Below are 17,835 nucleotides of genomic sequence, written 5' to 3'. Positions count from 1 at the left end.
TAATTTATTATGAAAAATAATTATGTTAGTAGTTCTGCATTAGTTACAACTGCCATTACTTTAAAATAGTGAGTTAACTTGCTTCCAGCACCTCTCCTTTTGAAGCCATGAAGCCATAGTGGGGAGAACTTTATCCTGGTGGTATGGAGATCCAGAGTGTAGTTACAGCTCTGCCTCCATCATCTGTGTCTTTAGACAATAAACTTTCAATGAACATAAAAATATAGGGTTTCATTTTTAAACTGCACTGGAACACACTTTTTGGGAAATATTTCATCTGCCACGTTTTCAGTATATTTCAGTTAGAATATAAGTGCCAACTATTCTGATTTGTATAAAGTTTACCTGACAATAAAGATGCACCTTTTGGAAACTGGGTGCATTATACCCATATATACCTCTGAATTCTGTAACTTGAACACTTCAATACTGTAGCTCATGTGAATCTTACCAGATACCTCTTCTGTTCATTAAGATGACCCATAGAAATGTATAATCTTAGCCAAACCTTTAGTTAATGAGCATCATAGGTATGGATAATTAGTTGATCCACACTCTTCAGAGAAATCAATAAGGCATCTTTGGCTCATTTATGTAGTTCCTGATATTCATGAGTTCAGAAATCACAATCAACTACTCCTACAGACATTTCCTCCTCTTTCTGAATCCATAAAATGCCTTCAATGACATCCCAATTCCTGAGCACCCTATTCCTTAAAGGAAAGGGGTAAGATAAATTTTCAAAGACACAATTTACAGTTTTTATGCTATAAAAACTCTTGTCCAACTGCAATGATAAAAATCCAGGTAATCAATGATTCTCAGAATTTTTACTCTTTAACAGCATACTGCTATAATTTGTTTAATTTTACAGTCTGCATTTATTTAGAAGAAAATTTCAACCTAAGAGAACATGTTCAGGCACAAAAGTAAATATCCTTAAAAGTTAACCTGCCAAATTCTGACCTTCTAAAGACATTACTGTGGGGGGAAAAGTTCTATAATTAGTAACAAGGAACAGCACAACCACGAAGTGCTCAGCATCAAGGAAACCGGATATATTTTTAACACTAAATGTTCACTTTTAAAATGATATTTTAACAATACTTCTATGCTTCAAATATGCCCTCATATGACATTATCATGATAGTTGTGTATTTTCAATCACATTCGATGAAAAAAACTGTAAATTTGTTAGATTTGCCAAATCCTTTCTAGGAAAACTTTCAAAGTTTCTGAAACACTGTATTAAAAGACAACTAAAATTTCTCATTAAGAAAAAGTATATTTTGTGGGAAATCTAAAGTTAAACCTTCCATTTTAAAGTCCTAAACATTTCCACATAGGAAAACTGTAAGTATACTTACGGGTTTCTAAAGCAATTAGCACAGGCAATGTTAAATTATCATGCCTCTCTAGAAAAACAGAGGAGCACTGTACAGAAGACCCTCACATTTGTGGCCCTGTGTATTCCCTGTGGGCTGTGCCAACCCACTCTTTCCCCTGTAGTGACTCTTTGTTTTTACTAAGTCCCAAAGAGCTGGTGAAAGCTGGGCAAAGAGTGGGGGGAGGGGTGGATGGAATGCAGCTGCAGGCTCTGAAACAATGCTGAGTCCATATATTTTGTTCCCAGTTGAATAATAAAAAGGGGACAGCAGTTGGGGTGGAGGGGGTCAAGGAGACAGAACCCAGAATAAACAAGGTAGGGCCGGGTATCCCACAGTTGTCAGTCTGCAGCTTCCTCCCCGCCCACCTCTCCACGTTCTACTCTACCAATTCAATAACCACTCATTTTGGGTGAAAAGGCTTATTCATTAAAATTCAAACACCCATTAAGATTTAAACCTATCAGTCATTTATATCTAAGTTACTTTTATCAGTGAACCATATTCAGGAGAGGATGGAGTAGGAAAGGACAATGGAGCCTGCAAAGATAAACCAGGGAAGCTGAGACACATGAGACAGAAAAGCTTGGGGGAAGTAGGTAAGAGAATTCAGAAAAGGGCGTCCATGGTTTCAAATATAAACTGCCTGTTTTGAAATGGTGCCTAGGGGCAACAGGTATGCCAGAGAAAACCATATTTCTTAACACTGATAAAAGGTGCATTCTGCAGGAATCAAGAGTTCAGAAGCCTGTACATGTTGGTTCCTCATTATTCAATTTAACCTGGTAGCCCTAAAAAAAAGTTCTTCACTTGCATTTTCCTGGCCTCCACATCCCAACTGGGAGAGAGAATCAAGGGAAGAAGCAGACCCCAAACAAAGTGGCAGCTGCTGCTGAGGGGAAAGCAGCTCAAGCCTTACTCTTCTCTCCTAGGTCGTGCCCTCTACTCCCTGATAACTCTAGATGGAAAAAAGGGCCACATTCCAAACCTGACAAGCACAGAGGAGGCCTGCATGTGGGCCTTACAAACTCTGAGACCTAAAGTAACCACATAGGATGGTGTGAATAAAAACTTTCTAACTAAAAGTGCGTTATGGTGTGTAGCCATGTCCTAAACCAGCATCTTTCTTGACAAAGGTCAATCTTTACCTTAACTGAGCCTTGTCTATTGTCTTTGCATCTACCAATAATTTCCATTTTCCAGATCCCTCAGGGCACAATCTCCCACCGGAGCAGAAAACCACAGAGCCTCTCATTTATTATTGTTATCACGTTAATTGTTAACTGGTAACTGTCTCACACTCACCTATGTAAAAGAAATGTCCATTTGTTTTACCTTTTACCCAGTCACAGAGATTTTGTCTTTGCTTTCTCCTGCTTCCCTAATCTACCACCAATGGATTTCATATAACCCTTCTAAATCTTCCCCTTTGATTCTGGTGTGTAAATAAGTGTTAAAACAGCCAGTTTCTGGAGCATTTTCTCAATCTTTTTGGCTCAAATAAACTCATAAAAATTCTTACAGGTTTGGACATTTCTCACGTCGACATAACCTTTTATTGAATCCATGGAGCCCTCCGGGCACATGGACTCAAGCCTGCCTCTGGAACATTCCTTCAGCTATTACTAATGCCATTAAATTTTTCCAGAAAACTCAAGAAGCCTTAAATAAACAACCAAAACTAGCACCTCCAATGTAGAATCAGCATGTGCTAAAGACTACCTAAAAAGCTATAAAACAAAATTTAGGAGACTCTTGTTCCAATTAGGAACCCCCTGTGAACACTCAGTAAGTGGAGGAGAAAAAAAGGACTTCCTTGTAAAGGTATCATGTAGAAAAGCTCTGACATCCACACACAAACATCTTCAATTTAGCATTGCACAGATTTAAAAGTACCCCTAGTTGGTGTTGAAGGAGATAATTAATCTTTTGACTCTTGAAATATTTTCAAGTTATAAATTTTAGAAACATTTTATTTATTTGCATTGAATTTTTGCATTTTGTAACATAATAAAAAATCACAAGTATGTAGATTTATAGTAAGCAGAAATATAATCTGCCCCCAACTTGCCTTTTCTATACAGCTCTAAAATCTATTTACAGATATTCTAACTCTCCATAGTACAGTTAGTATATAGAGACAAATTCAGAAATGCATTATTAATTTAGGTAAAAGAATGACTAAGTTTATTAATATTAAGTATTAATAATAATAATAATTAAATAATACTGACACTACTGTGAAGTTTGTCATGTATTATAAATACAAAATTCATAGATGCATTTGATTAGGAGTTTCTTATGTTTTTAAATGCAGCAATAAAATAGAACCCTTTGTTTATTCTGTATATTGGAAAAACTCAATTTTCTATTTATACATTTCATTTCCTAGTATGTACAATAAAAAAAATTGAATAGAATAGTTGTTACTAAAAACAATCACATAATCAGAACTTGTCTGAAATTAGAAATTCCTTATGACTTAATTGTGGTAAATGAGACATTTTTATAATACTTTGTTGCATGCTACACTTTTATAAAATGGTTAAAAAATAAAATTACCCATAATTTGGAACTACTCTCAGTAAGTATATATAAATTATTTTTTTAAATAAATTCAGAAAAAAAGATAATTCAAGTGTCTTAAAGTTATCAGAAATTTATATTTAGTCAGAAAGTTCACAAAATATGAGTGATTACACTAAGGGGCCCGGATGAAAACAAGTTTTAATAATTAAACATAATAGTGTGTGAGAATAATAGGTTTTCTTGTTAAATCAATGAGTACTCACCCCTTGAAGCCCTTGGAACTGAATGGAAGGTCGAAAACGGATTAAATTCTGTTAAAAGAAACATAAGAAAAAAACAGGTCAAACTTGATTACTGTGACACAGACCTAAATGTTTAAACTTTAAATCTGTACACTTGATCAGTGCTATCCTGTAAAAATACCTTGTCATTATATATTTAGATTCACATGTTATTATATTAAGATGTCTTGATGAACAGTATTGGGCTGTTGACATTTCTCTGAATCATACAACCAAAGGCATCTTTTGGCAGTGTGGCTAATCAGGTGTTTGAAAATGACCAATAAAATTTGGCAAAAATATAATTAGTATAATAATTCAATTTCACATTGAAAAAAATACTCTTACTTAGTTTCTTCATATGCTTTTAAAAGACAGAAGATGGTTTGACTCTGGGTGGTGGGCACACAGTGCAATATACAGATCTTGTCTCACAGAAATGTACACTTGAAACCTACATGATCTTATGATAAATTTAAGAAAAAAATTAAAAAATAAGATAATACAGAGTTATCCTGTACCTGAATTTTATCATGGTGAAAGGAAAAAAAACAGAAACAACCCTCCTCCCCCCAAAGCCCCCCCAAAACCCTTGAGGTTAAAATCTCCTTGAATACCTAATTTCAAATCACTATGTATTCAATAAGATTATAACTGAGGAAAAAAAAGGTGGGGAGAGGGAAAGATCATTGGAGGAACTTTGCAAAACCCTAACAGGATAGCATAAATATAATGTTAAAGACTTAAAATTAAAGAAATATGAAATTAAAGTATTTGAGACTTAACTATGATTTCCATTTTCTTACATTTTACCAGAGATTGGTTTTTTAGTTAAGGGTCAAACAGGTTACCCATTTTCTCACAAGATTCTTGCTAGGAGAATACTATAATTTTAGAATAATACTGTTTTATTATGAGCTCTCATAGCTTTAATATTTTTTTTAAAGTTATAATTATAGCCCTGGCTGGCATAGCTCAGTGGATTGAGCACGGGCTGTGAACCGAAGTGTCGCAGGTTCGATTCCCAGCCAGGGTATATTCCTGGGTTGCAGGCCATAACCCCCAGCAACCGCACATTGATGTTTCTCTCTCTGTTTCTCTCTCTGTTTCTCTCTCTCTCTCTCTCTCTCTCTCTAGCTCCCTCCCTTCTCTCTCTAAAAATAAATAAAAACTTTAAAAAAATAGTTTAAAAAAGAGTTATAATTATAAGTATCAACCATAGTCTCATGAATGATTTCGTGTCTAAAGTCACCAGTATATTTTTCTATGGGAATGGTTTTCCAAATTGTGAACAGAAATTCACAGGAAAATCAGATTTGGGTAACACATCAGTCTGTAACTATTCTTCACACCCTTATATCCACACCCAATGCACAAAAAACAGAAACCGCATTTCTGGTCTCATCTGGATCTCTAACGAAATACAGAGAAGCAGGCACCCATGTGCCTCACCTTCCGCCACTGCATTACACATTACCTACTACTTTCAGTTACTTTCCAAAATTTCTCCGCATATTTAAAAGTCTATTAATCAGGATTAAAATAAACTAAGGAGAAAGAAGAATGAATTCTTAAAGACAGATCATCTGAATATAAAATCACATGGTAGCATTAACTGCTCTTTTATTATTTTTATAAAGGGATAAACATCTTGGAAAAAAACATTATAATATAAACTATTACCTTGTTTTACCACCCTAATATGATCATTTAACTTTAGACTTAATGAATTAATTCCTTGGTGTGCGAGAACTGGGTTTTTTAAAATGGGAAGACAAAAAGGTAATGACTGAAATTTGAAAATAATTTTCAGTAGCAATTCATTCTTATTCATAGTCTTTTATGAAAATATAGAATATAGATTAATGCTAGGATTTCCTTACATGGAGAAAACCTACCCTACCTCCCATAGCTAAACTTCTTAAAGTAATGGCAGTGTGCCTGCAGAAGCCCAGGGGAACCTCACCTCTTAAGGGGACCCTACAATTTGGGTAGCACAGGTCCAGGCTCCAGTTTTCACAATATTCCATCACCCCCACTTCCTGACTCCTCCTTCAAACCACAGTGAACAACATCTCTGAGGCTGGTTATACTTTCCTCCCTTACTACTTGCAACTCAGAAGTTGTCTTTAAGTACACCACTGGAATCTGAAATTCTCTATTAAGTTCATCTATTCTTCCTAGTCAAACAAATGCTAACTTTTCTCAAGTTTTAAATTGCCCATTTGTCTACCGGATATCGCTGCTTCCCTTACCCTTACAAACACCAGCCCTCCTAGCTCTTAGATCATGCCTTTCATTTCAAAAGCTAATACCCTTCTTTCTCTTGCCTCTTTCTGTTGTAGATCCACTCCTGCCTGAAGGCTTACCTGCTCTGTTTGGTGATGACTCTGCATCCCTTTTCTATTATTTCTCAACTAGCATATGTCCACAACTTGCTACTTATAAGTCAACACCTAAAATATTATGCATTAGAAACTTTCAATGCCAGCAAAACTGGCAAACACTGAACCACCCCACCTCACCCTCCAAACTGGCACCTCTTTCCTACACTTTTGTCAAGGGTACTTCTATTTTTTTGGTTCTCCAGGCTTACAACCTTAAATTTAATTTATAATCTTCTCTCCCCCAACTCCCACCGTATTCTATTAGTCAACTGCAGGACACTAGAATCACAAAATTCTGAATCCAGATAATATAGTTAATGCCTATCAGCACCTGCCCCTTTGTCATGCTGCTTTTCTTCTACCTGTTTACCTAGTGCTCCACACACATCTGTATGGGAGATTCAAGAGTGTGGGAGCCTATTACTTCATGTGAGACAGTTCACATTTTAGATGGGGAACATTAAAGAATGAATAAATATGAGGCTGCTTTAATACTCCTTATTAAATTAGTATTAATAAGTAGTGTTATTATTACTTATTAGGTGTAGTAAGGACTTTCAAAGAAGAGAGAATTGTATGGGTTAGAAGAGAGACTAAAAAAGCCAAAGGTCTTGTGGAAAAGGTGGATCTTGGGTAGCAATTTAAGAAAGACAAACTGCAGGGAGAGAAAGTACCCCCCTGAACAAAAAAGAAAGGAGACAGAAATGGGTATTATGTGGGCAGAGGGCAAGTGTTTCTGTGTGGAGTTCTTTCAAACTTGAAACACTACACGAAGAATCATAATTGGACATGGAAATCCCTGCCTAATCTTTCCTTGGGCTCAAAATTTGTCTTCAGCTTTAGCATGCATACACTAGAGAATAAATAGGACAGTAATTTAAATTTCAGACTTCTGGGATTTCAAAAGGTTTATCACCCAGTGAAATAATTCTATTCTAATCTCCTCCATTACCCGCTCAGGCAGGGCCTTTGTCATGATAAACAATTGGAGGCTCTTCTAATTTTTGGAATAAGAAAGTGAGTTGCTGAAAGTAGTTTTTCAGGGAAAGTAGCTCTTTCAGTCACGTGTAAGAAAGAAAGATGGAGTTGGAGGGACTGGGGTTAGGGGAAAGGATTAGAGATCAGCTCCAGGGGATGCTTTACTCAGAAGTACTCTGGTGATAAGGGCCTGGATTAGTGTGACTTCATCTGGAGAAAACAAGAGTTGGTAGAATGAGCAAATATTTTTCAGGAAGAATGATAAAATGTGCTGAAGGCGTGAATACCAGGCACCAAAGAAAAATGAAGCAAAGGCGGCTCCAGGGCTCCCATCATCATCTCAGGCCAGTCAGCCCCAAACTTTCTCAAATTAAGCTCTTAGTCTCTACTTTGAAAACCTTGGCCAACTTCAGGCCCCTATCACCAAGCACCTAAATAAAGGTCTTCCTCCCTTCCTTCAATTCCTTCCAAATGTTGCTCATTTTTCAAATAGCTAGCAGAAACTCTCTCAGACAACACTCTCAGCAAATTACACAAGCCTGCAGTGGTTTCATCAAAGCAAAGCAAACTCCTCACAGAGAAAACAGACCCACCATCTACAGGACTAACTAATTTAATCTTCCACTTCCTCTAAACTGCCATGCCTTCCCAAACATATTTTGTCAATCCATGATAATCCCTCACTTAACATTCAAGTTTAAGATTCATTTCCTTGGCTAGGCCTTCCTTTGGGTATATTAGGAATGAAAGACACAATGTGTTTAATGACACGAGGCAGGTAAAATGTGAGAGAAAGGGTATAAAGCAACAAAGAGTGGCGAACACCTACAGAATCAATGTCCAACCGAGAAGGGATTCAAGTTTTTAAAGTTAAATCTTTTTCAGGCCAAACAAAACACTGCTGCCACCATTTTGCTAATTCTGACCTATGCTCTCTCACTTTGAGTTAACTCCTGTCAGCTGTTGTTTTTCCAAATGCCTGAGTCTACGATTCAGCTACATTGGGGTTGTATTTTTTCATAGGTTGTCTTACTCCTGGTTGTTAGGATATAGAGGATTCTAACACATATTTAACAAGTATTTATCAACATTACGCTCAGCTAAAAAAAGTATTATAAAATTATTTGGCCATGTTCTTTTTATATATGCAGTATACACTTTACACATTATATACTGTATTTTTTGGACTATAAGATGCACTTCCCTGCACCAAATTTGGGAGGAATAATGGTTGTTAATGCTGCTGTTGGGTTCTGTTTACATTTACATTGGTGAAATATTATGTTATTTATGTTATTAAATATTTTACCACTTTTGCTTCAAATTTTTTTTTTCCTATTTTCTCCTCTAAAACCTAGATGCATCTTATGGTTTGAAAAATACAGTACCTTACAAGTTACTATTTGGGGTTATATAGACAAAACAATACAACTATGCTTTACATCAATTCAGAAACCTTCAAAATAATTTTGACTTTATCCAGTTTTTTGCCTCATCACTTGAATTTAAAACCTAACCTCCTCATATGCTTATGTCTATTGCTTTATATAGTTTTGTAATGCACAGAGCATTTTTATACCCATTGTCTCAAGTGAGCCTCCTGAAAACCAGTCCTGGGTGGTGAGAAGGCCTCATTATTCCCCATTTCAGAGGGGGAGATATACGAGTCTCCAATAGGTAAGGTGTGTTGCTCAGGATCATCAAAGTAGTGATCAGTAGAGCTGGACCTCAAATCTAGCCATCTAAATCCCAAATAGAATGCTTACTTTTTCTTGCCTCTAAAACAGGTTACCTCGTAGTGCTGAACATTTAAAAGCCCTTAAATGCTCATTCAGTTCTTCTGGCATTTTTGTTTCTGAAGAAAACAAATTTCATAAAATCATTATAATTTTCAAAGTTCAGTTTCTGATTAAAAAAAGTTTTTTCCTTTTTTTGCTATAAGGATGATATATAATAAAGAAACATATATAAATATTGTGCTAGCATTTTAATTAATAAAAATAATAAAACCTTCACCTATGGAATAGTTGTGGGTGCTTATCCAAATTAGACAAACTAAGGTCACAGTTACTGAGAAATTCCTACAAGATACCTGATAATCTAGAAGAGAAAAATACATAAGAGAACTTTAAATGCTTTACTGATTTTATTCCCAATTTTTGATAAGATGTTACTAGGCTATAGTTTTTTAATGTTTTTTAAAAATGCAAAAGGCAGCTAGAACTCTATAGCACTTATTATGCATCTGACCACTGTATTAATGGGATAGCTACCAGGAAAAAGTTCTAAAAGTCAATGCTATTATAAGCAAATGATTCAAGCATGTTAGTTTTTTTTATCTAAATGTTTTTAAGCCTAAATTCAACCACACAAACATGACCCAAACACACTGTATATTTTTTAAATGCAGTTTTAAAAGATCATGTAATTATAGGTGGTCAAATATGATATGGCATGTTTTAAAATAATGTTTCACTCACTAAGTACATTCCCATTACAAATGAATTTCAATAGGGCTTCAACTTTTGATTTTCAGCTTTAATTAAATATTTATACCAAGTAACTCTTTTAAAAATCAAGTAACTCTGGCATTTAAATAAATAGTAGTTGAGCTATAATCTAAGTAAGATTGTGATCTGGTATCTTCATCCAACCAAGAAACAGTGCAGACTGAAAGTAGCTAGGGAAACTCCTTTTGACAAATGCTTCAAAACCTGATAAAGGTGATGTTTTACAGTCAGAAGTCTCTGTTAAGTTCTCAGTCCTTTCACTGTTTTTAGAGCTCCTTGAATTAACTTTCTAAGTCTCTTAGAAAATGTAGGGCATTCTTAAGGCTAGAAAAGAGTGCAGGCAATCCTAACCTGCTCAAAAATTTTATTATACTCTTGACACCATCCGTTACAAGCCAATTCTATTGCAACAAAAACTGTTCTATGCCCTGTCTGGCATAGGTCAGTGGGTTGAGCGCGGGCTGCGAACCAGGCTTCACAGGTTTGTTTCCCAGTCAGGGCATATGCCTAGGTTGCAGGCCATGGCCCCCAGCAACCGCACATTGATGTTTCTCTCTCTCTTTCTCTCTCCCTTCCCTCTCTAAAAATAAATAAATAAAATCTTAAAAAAAAACAAACTGTTCTATGTCCACTTATTTTCAGGGACTATTCCTTGTGATATATCAGAACTATGAAAGTAGTATGTAATTTACTAAATAATCTTAATTTTATGAGTAATCTTAATTTCTGACATAACTCTTTAAGAGTGAGAGAGAAGAAGCAAAGCTCATGGTTCTTTGGACTTGAAGAAAGTTACCCTATAAAAGTTGTTAAAACCATCTCCTGACTGTTTACGTATTATTTATACATGTAGACAAATTAAATCTGATTACTTGCACTCCATCAGCCACCGTGTTTTTGTGATATACAAACATAATAGCGTTCTTGGGGTAAAAGAGTGATTTCTCTAAGAATCACATTAGAGATGTACTTGGAATACCTTCCACTTCCCTTCTGAACCCATTATGGAAGGTTGGCTTAACTCAAAATTATTTCTTGAATTATTCTTGAATTACTTAATTTAAGAATTCTTGAATTATTTAAAATCAACCAACAAGCACTTATTAAACACTTGATATTTATCTGAATACCTAAGCTGTGTTATAAATTATGGTACAGTGCTAAAATAAATTCCAAAGTCAAATAAAATTTTGGAACTTTGCCCAAACTAGCAAACTCTATAATGATGATTGCTTTAAGTGGGATTATTTTAAGAAACATTATAGCTACCTAGTCACTATTTATTTAGTGCTTAAAATGTGTCACGTACTATCACTTTTACTATCACCTCTGGGAATTCTCAGAACACCCTTATGGGGTAGATACTATTATTTCCACTTCTTGGGTAAATCCTATGAATTACCTAAAGTTATAAGTTAATAAATTACCTGGGACTCAAACCCTGGCTAGTCTCACTTTAAGAACTATATTCTTACCCATGCTTTATACAGCAAGCCTCTCCTGCCCCTCCTTAAAATAGTTATACAGAATGTGAAACATCTGAAAGCAAGAGATTAATAACTGATAAAAACTGAGAGTTTGGGGGGGAATCATTTATTTTGATTTTTATTGTACTTTAAGCTTAAGGAAAATATCAGACATTTGAATTTGTTTTCACTTGTGCAAGTAAATAGTAAAAAGTATTTATTTCCCTGGGATAAAATTTGTATAAGATAGACCATATTTCTTTCCTAAAACAGGTACTATACCATTTTAATAACTTGTGGTTATGATTTTTTTTAATTTAAAAAGTCATTTTATTCTGTTCTTTAAAACCTACCCTGATAGAGAAACCAAAGACTATTTAATTGTTATATTTTAACCACTGTAAGTAAAAAAAATCTAGGCAGGGAGAGACGAGAAAGAAAATTGGAGCTAAAGCAGGAAACTGCACAGGAAATCAGACTGTTGATCCCGAAGAAATCAAATATACTCAGCTCTTGTCATAAATTGGTAATGTTTAGAATGACAGCATAAATGTAAAATTTAGAGATAATCTAAAGCTGCCTTAATAAAGTGTGTCTCCTTCTTTGTCCCCAATCTTTTATTAGACACCAAAAAAAAAGGAGTCATTAAGCTTCAGAACATCTAGTATTTTGTTTTGTTCGCCAATCCAACCTTACTCATAAAAGAAACTCCTCTGCAGGTTTAGAAGAAGCAGGTTAAATAGCATATGGAATAAAGAATAATTTCTTTCTTGTCATTATAGCATAGAAAAGAGTGAAATGTAAAAGGGATTACCAAAACAGTAGGGAGAAGAGGTCAAAAACCTAATCTATTTAACACAATCCTCATTTCAAAAGATAATTTCTGGATAAAACTGTAGTGATGCAGGCCAAATTTTAAAAAACATTATTGTTGTCTTAAATCTGTCTATTTCAAATAGCTCTTAAAGGAACATAGAAGGCAAAAATCTAAACTGAACAAGCAGCTAAAAAGTTAGTTACTGTGAACCAGCCTTTAAACCAATGATACTTGAAGCATAATATCCTATCATTTTTTTCCAAAAGAGAGCTTCATGTGGGCTTTATAACGGTATAACAAGCTCACATGTCAAATCTGACTGTAAATGTAAATGCAGACTTATTCCCTGGGATCATAATCTCTAGGGCAGAAGTATAAGATGAGCTGTACAATAAACTTGGACTGAAAGACGAAAATTATTTTTAAAAATACTAAAAATTGCTAAAATGAAGCATCAAAAACACTTTCACAAGGGAGCTATTAGAAAGCCTGAAATCAGGAAACTACCTGATCCTACTTAATGTTTTAAAAGGATTACTCTGGTTGTGTGGAGAATCAATTATGGGGGGAAGAATGGAAGCTTGAGGGCTAGCTGGAAGTCAGTGGCAGCGGTCCTCAAGAGAGAGATGATGGCTGGGACTGGAGTGATGATGACTGACGGAGTTAGATTTCAAATGGCTGAAGATGGACAGGACTGAAGGATGGATCAAAGAAGTGAGAAAAAGAGGAGACGAATTAAGGATTACTAGTTGATCCCACCAATTAAAATGGGAAATACTCAGGAAAATATAAGATTGAGGAGTGAAATCAAGAACTATATTTGGGCCCTGGTGGGATAGCTCAGTTGGTTATAGTACTGCTCAATATGCCAAGGTTGTGAGTTTGAGGTTCGGTCACGGCACATACAAGAATCAACCAGTAAATGCATAAATGTGTAGAACAACAGGTCAGTGTTTCTTTTTCCTTCTCTTTCTCTCGTTCCACCTCACCCCCACCTAAAATCAATTAAGAAAAAAAAAAGAATTGCGTTTGGATCTGTTAAGTCTGAGATACCTGCTAAACTATAAGGAGATAACGTGTTGAAAGTAAATGCTTGGAGTTGGAGGAAGGTCAGAAGGTCAGAGTGGAGATAATATTTGGAAATCATTAACATATAGATGGCATTTATATCCACATGACTATATGAGCTCACCTAAGGAGTGAAGAGAAAGAAAGAAGGGAGCTAGGACGGTTAGCATTCAGAGTCTAGTCAGGCAGAGGCTAGTCAGCAGAAGAGACTGTGAAAAAATGGACAGGGAGGCAGGAGGAAAATCAAGATAGTGTTTCTAACAGGAGGGAGTGGTCAACAGGATGAAATGCTGCTGAGGTCAGGTAAGACAGGTACAGAAAGATGACATCTGGACTTAGTAACAAGGGACCCAGTCAGTTGCAATCTCAGGGGCATGATGGAGACAATTGGAGTGGGCTGAGAGAGGATGGGAAGTGAAGAAGCAGACACTGCTTCTTAGGCACATCCTCAAACATATTCATTCTCTTTTTAGATGTTGCCTTGAATAAAGACTTTATTGCCCTTTTTTCCATATGTCTGCACTTTGTTGATAGCAGGGACTGTCTATAACTTACTGATCTTTCTATCTCCAGTGCCTAGTTCTATGTCTGGCACATGTCAAAAGATTAATAAATGTTTGCTAAATGAATATTTTATAGTTATAATTTGGACTGCTATCTCTTAATCTTTTATTAAAGAAAAACACCTTAAGATACTCAGCTGTGTTTTTATTACATGAATATGTTTTGTGGTTCTCTGAGACATCAGGGTTTCCAATAATCGAAACAAAAAGCAATGATATTAATAAATGTTATTTTAAAATATGCTAACATTGAAGCTTCCAGGTAAGCATATTTAGATCCTAAGGTATCTCAGTGAATCTTATTATAAAGTTCAAGCCTGGTTCCACCCTTGAACAAACTCACTATTCACTGAAAAAGTCTTCTAGCCAAGGTTGCCTCATAGACTATGAACCCAGCACCAATAATACTCAATGACAATGAATGTATGACAAAAGCATTATATACTGATGATGATCTTTTGTTTTGTTTTTTGCAATGAAACTGTCAAACAAAAAAGGAAGGAGAGAATCAAAACAGTAAAACAGATATGGAGGAAATTTAGAAGAGAAAACATACTTTCAAAGCCTTTAGAAATCATTTCAAAATGATTCGTGAAATGTACATCCAGGTACATTATAGAGAATTACTTAATGTTTCAATAATCATCTTGGACAGAAACCACAGATCTCATCTTCATGTTAAAATCAAATTTGCTTTTCATATTATTTGTGTTCTGTGATAGTCTCAAGTGCAATTTATAGAGAGTTATTGAATAAAGGAAGTCCATAAAAATACAAACAAAATTTTAAAAGCCCTGCTAAAAACCAAACTTTCTTCCACCTAATAATTTCAACTTCCCCCTAAATTTCCATCCAAACATGTTTATATGAGACATGTAAACAATATAGTATTGTTCTAGTCTAGCCTCAACCCCCCAGATATAGTTCTCAAATATAAAATATATAATCAAACCTAAATCTCTTAGTCACCAAACAAAAGACAGAGTGAATGTTCATTAAAACATCATTTATCTCCCTCATACCCACCCTACTCTCCCAACTGCTTCTGATTTCCCTTTTTCTACTAAGGGTGCCCCTTCCTAATGCTAATAGCTAGAAATCTCAATTCAACCCCATTTCCTTAAAACCCGTTGTTCAATTCTATAGATTCTATTCATCTCTAATGCCTCCCATAAGCATCTACTTTAGGCCAAAATCATCTCTGGCCTGAACTACATACTTTTTCATAACTTGTCTATGATCTAGATTTACAGGTATCTTATATTCATCATGCACAACAAGGCCAGAATAATCTGAAAGCATAGCTTCAATCACCTTAAGTTTCTACTCTGTGTCTCCCCAGTGTTGATGAAATAAAACCCAATATGCTCCTATCTGCCTTCCCTCTCTAAATCCAACTACATTTTTTTCTCCTGCACCACAAATGAGTGGAACAGGGTCTTCCTTACAACTCTCAGAGCCTGCTCTAGCTTTTCTACAGCTGTCCTTTCCTTGCTTGTGACATTCCCTCTGTTGGAAAAGTGGTCCCCTATATAGTCTCTGCCTGCAAAAATCTTGCTAAAATCCTTAAAGACCCCAGCATATTTTTTAGACCAATAATATAACAGCCCTGCAATAAGAAAAGAAGCAGGACATTTGTCTAATAATCTAGCTCTATGAAACTAGAAACCAAAAGCTCAGACTGTAGAGTCCAATTCAGGGTGCTGATTTGACTCATGAATCCTTAAGGGGCATATAGCCTAATTAATGAGATTCTCTCTTCCTATAACCTATATTATACTACTAGCCATGGAAATGCTAGGTTTGGCCTTCGTTGGCAAGTATTATAGATGGAACTTAAACCAGTTCTTCCTACAGATTTAACACTGGCTCTGAAGAGACATAATCCCACAACAGAAATGATAGATAGGTAAATTGGGAGGGAGGGAAAGAAAAGAAAGAGCAATTCTTCCTGGTAAATCTGACCTGAGTTATGCCATGTTTTTCAGCTTCAGTTTAGCTGTACAGACATAGTCATTAAATTATTGTATTCTATTCCAGACATGCTTTTCTAGATTTTTACTTAAGTCATGGGAAATGTCATATGGAACTAGAGGTATGAGGGAAAGTCAAATGTAGGATTATATACAAGCTTTTTTTATTCTAAAACTTAGCTCATCTTAAATGTAGATGTCCAAATATCACATTTTAGGGACATCTTCTCAAATACTCCAAATACATTTGGCCCAAACTGGCAAACAAATGTGATGAACTCTGGTGCCAGGCCTGAGCCACTCTTGGTGAATCGTTAAAATGACCTGACATTGGTTTATCTGAAATTCTCATTCATCTCCCTCTGCTGGCTTGATCATAAACATCCACAATAATCCACAAACATCCACAGTAAATGTGATTAGTATGGCTTCCATGATGCAAATGGAGCAAATGGAAAGGCTTGGATACAGTCATTGTCCTCTGGTAAGCTTTTCTGTAAATCATTCCAAGAATTCTACGCCCCTTTCCTTTTAAATTCTTGTCTTGAACATATTCCAATCCTTCACATATGTTCTTTCTTTCTCCTCCCAATACTGATGCCAAAATTTCCTGTCTATCTTTGTAGGCAATCTGGCTACTGCTTTTCACTGGGAGGAGCACCCTTTTTTGCAGAGCACCTAATCATTTGAATAAACTTTTCAATCATAAACTTTTCAAGGGGCACAAACTTTACTTGATAAAGAGCATTTTAAGATCAAGTTCAGCCTGAACATAGATCTAAGTTAAAAGTCAGTAAGATAAACCTATTTAAATTAAACCTGGCTGCATTTAACAAGTGCAACAAAAGGAATGTGCTAATGCAAACTCACTGTTTTACTTAATAACAGTGGCAGCTTTGTGCTGGCAAGTCTGGTTGCTAGAGTGGTGCCTTCAGGAGAACAAGGTCTTCTGTAGTATTTATAAGGTAGATTATTGAGTGCACATATTCACACAAAATTGAGGGCAGGCAAAAAGAAGGAAGAAATAAGAAAAAAAGTAAGGTTTTCTGCCTTAAACCACAATTAACTGAAAGCTGAAAAGTTCTGCTGGTAGAATGAAAGGCTAGGGAGAGGAAATCATCTACCCCTTGACCTGTGAGATCAGTGATTTTAAAAGGTCAACATAATAAAGGGGGGTTGCCATGAAGGATATTACTCTGGAGGTTTAAATAAAACTCTATGTTTTGAGGCCCTGGCTGGTATAGCTCAGTGGATTGAGTGCCGGCCTGAGAACTAAAGGGTTGCTGGTTTAATTCCCAGTCAGGGCACATGCCGGGTGCAGGCCAGGTCCCCAGTGGGGGGTGCATGAGAGGCAACCACACAACAATGTTGCTCTCCTTCTCTTTCTCCCTCCCTTCACCTCTCTCTAAAAATAAACAAACAAATAAATAAATAAATAAATAAATAAATAAATAAAATAAAACAAAACCTTCATGCTTTGACTGGCAATATGGAGAGAGACTGAGTCCTCATGAAAAATTAAATGGAAGTATGTTTGTACAAACTTTCAAAAACACTATTATTTTCCTAGAAGACATTAATCAAGGTAGGAAAAGTAAACGAATAATTAGAGTTGTCAAGAGAATGTGTTAACAAAATCCTTCAAGGTATCTGCTTTCTGACCTTCAGATCAGAAATGAATGGCCAAGCCCTTGCCCTCAAATAGGTCTATGAAAGACTTTTTATGTAATTGTTGGATAAACATGATAATATTATATGAGCCACGACATCTGAAGCTTTGGGCAAACATTTAAAAAAAAATTGACAGGTGCAGCACTGACAGTCTTCTCAGAATACCTTGATAGGATTTTTATTAATACCAGTAAGTTACTCAAATGT

At 35.6% G+C, this 17,835-nt stretch overlaps 1 protein-coding gene across 1 annotated transcript in view; it reads right to left on the bottom strand.

The window, feature by feature from the left end:
- ELL2 (elongation factor for RNA polymerase II 2) overlaps nucleotides 1–17,835 on the bottom strand; it is a 79,339-nt gene that overhangs the window by 57,443 nt on the left and 4,061 nt on the right. The window contains exon 2 of the mRNA XM_045847977.1: nucleotides 4,178–4,225. Coding sequence (XP_045703933.1) covers nucleotides 4,178–4,225 — 48 coding nt within the window. The remainder of the gene's footprint in view (nucleotides 1–4,177; nucleotides 4,226–17,835) is intronic.

This window comes from Phyllostomus hastatus, unplaced genomic scaffold (assembly GCF_019186645.2).
Source record: "Phyllostomus hastatus isolate PE091 unplaced genomic scaffold, TTU_PhHast_1.1 phas_contig_58, whole genome shotgun sequence".
Classification (NCBI taxonomy): Eukaryota; Metazoa; Chordata; class Mammalia; order Chiroptera; family Phyllostomidae; genus Phyllostomus; species Phyllostomus hastatus.
This window is presented reverse-complemented; position numbering and strand designations above follow the sequence as displayed.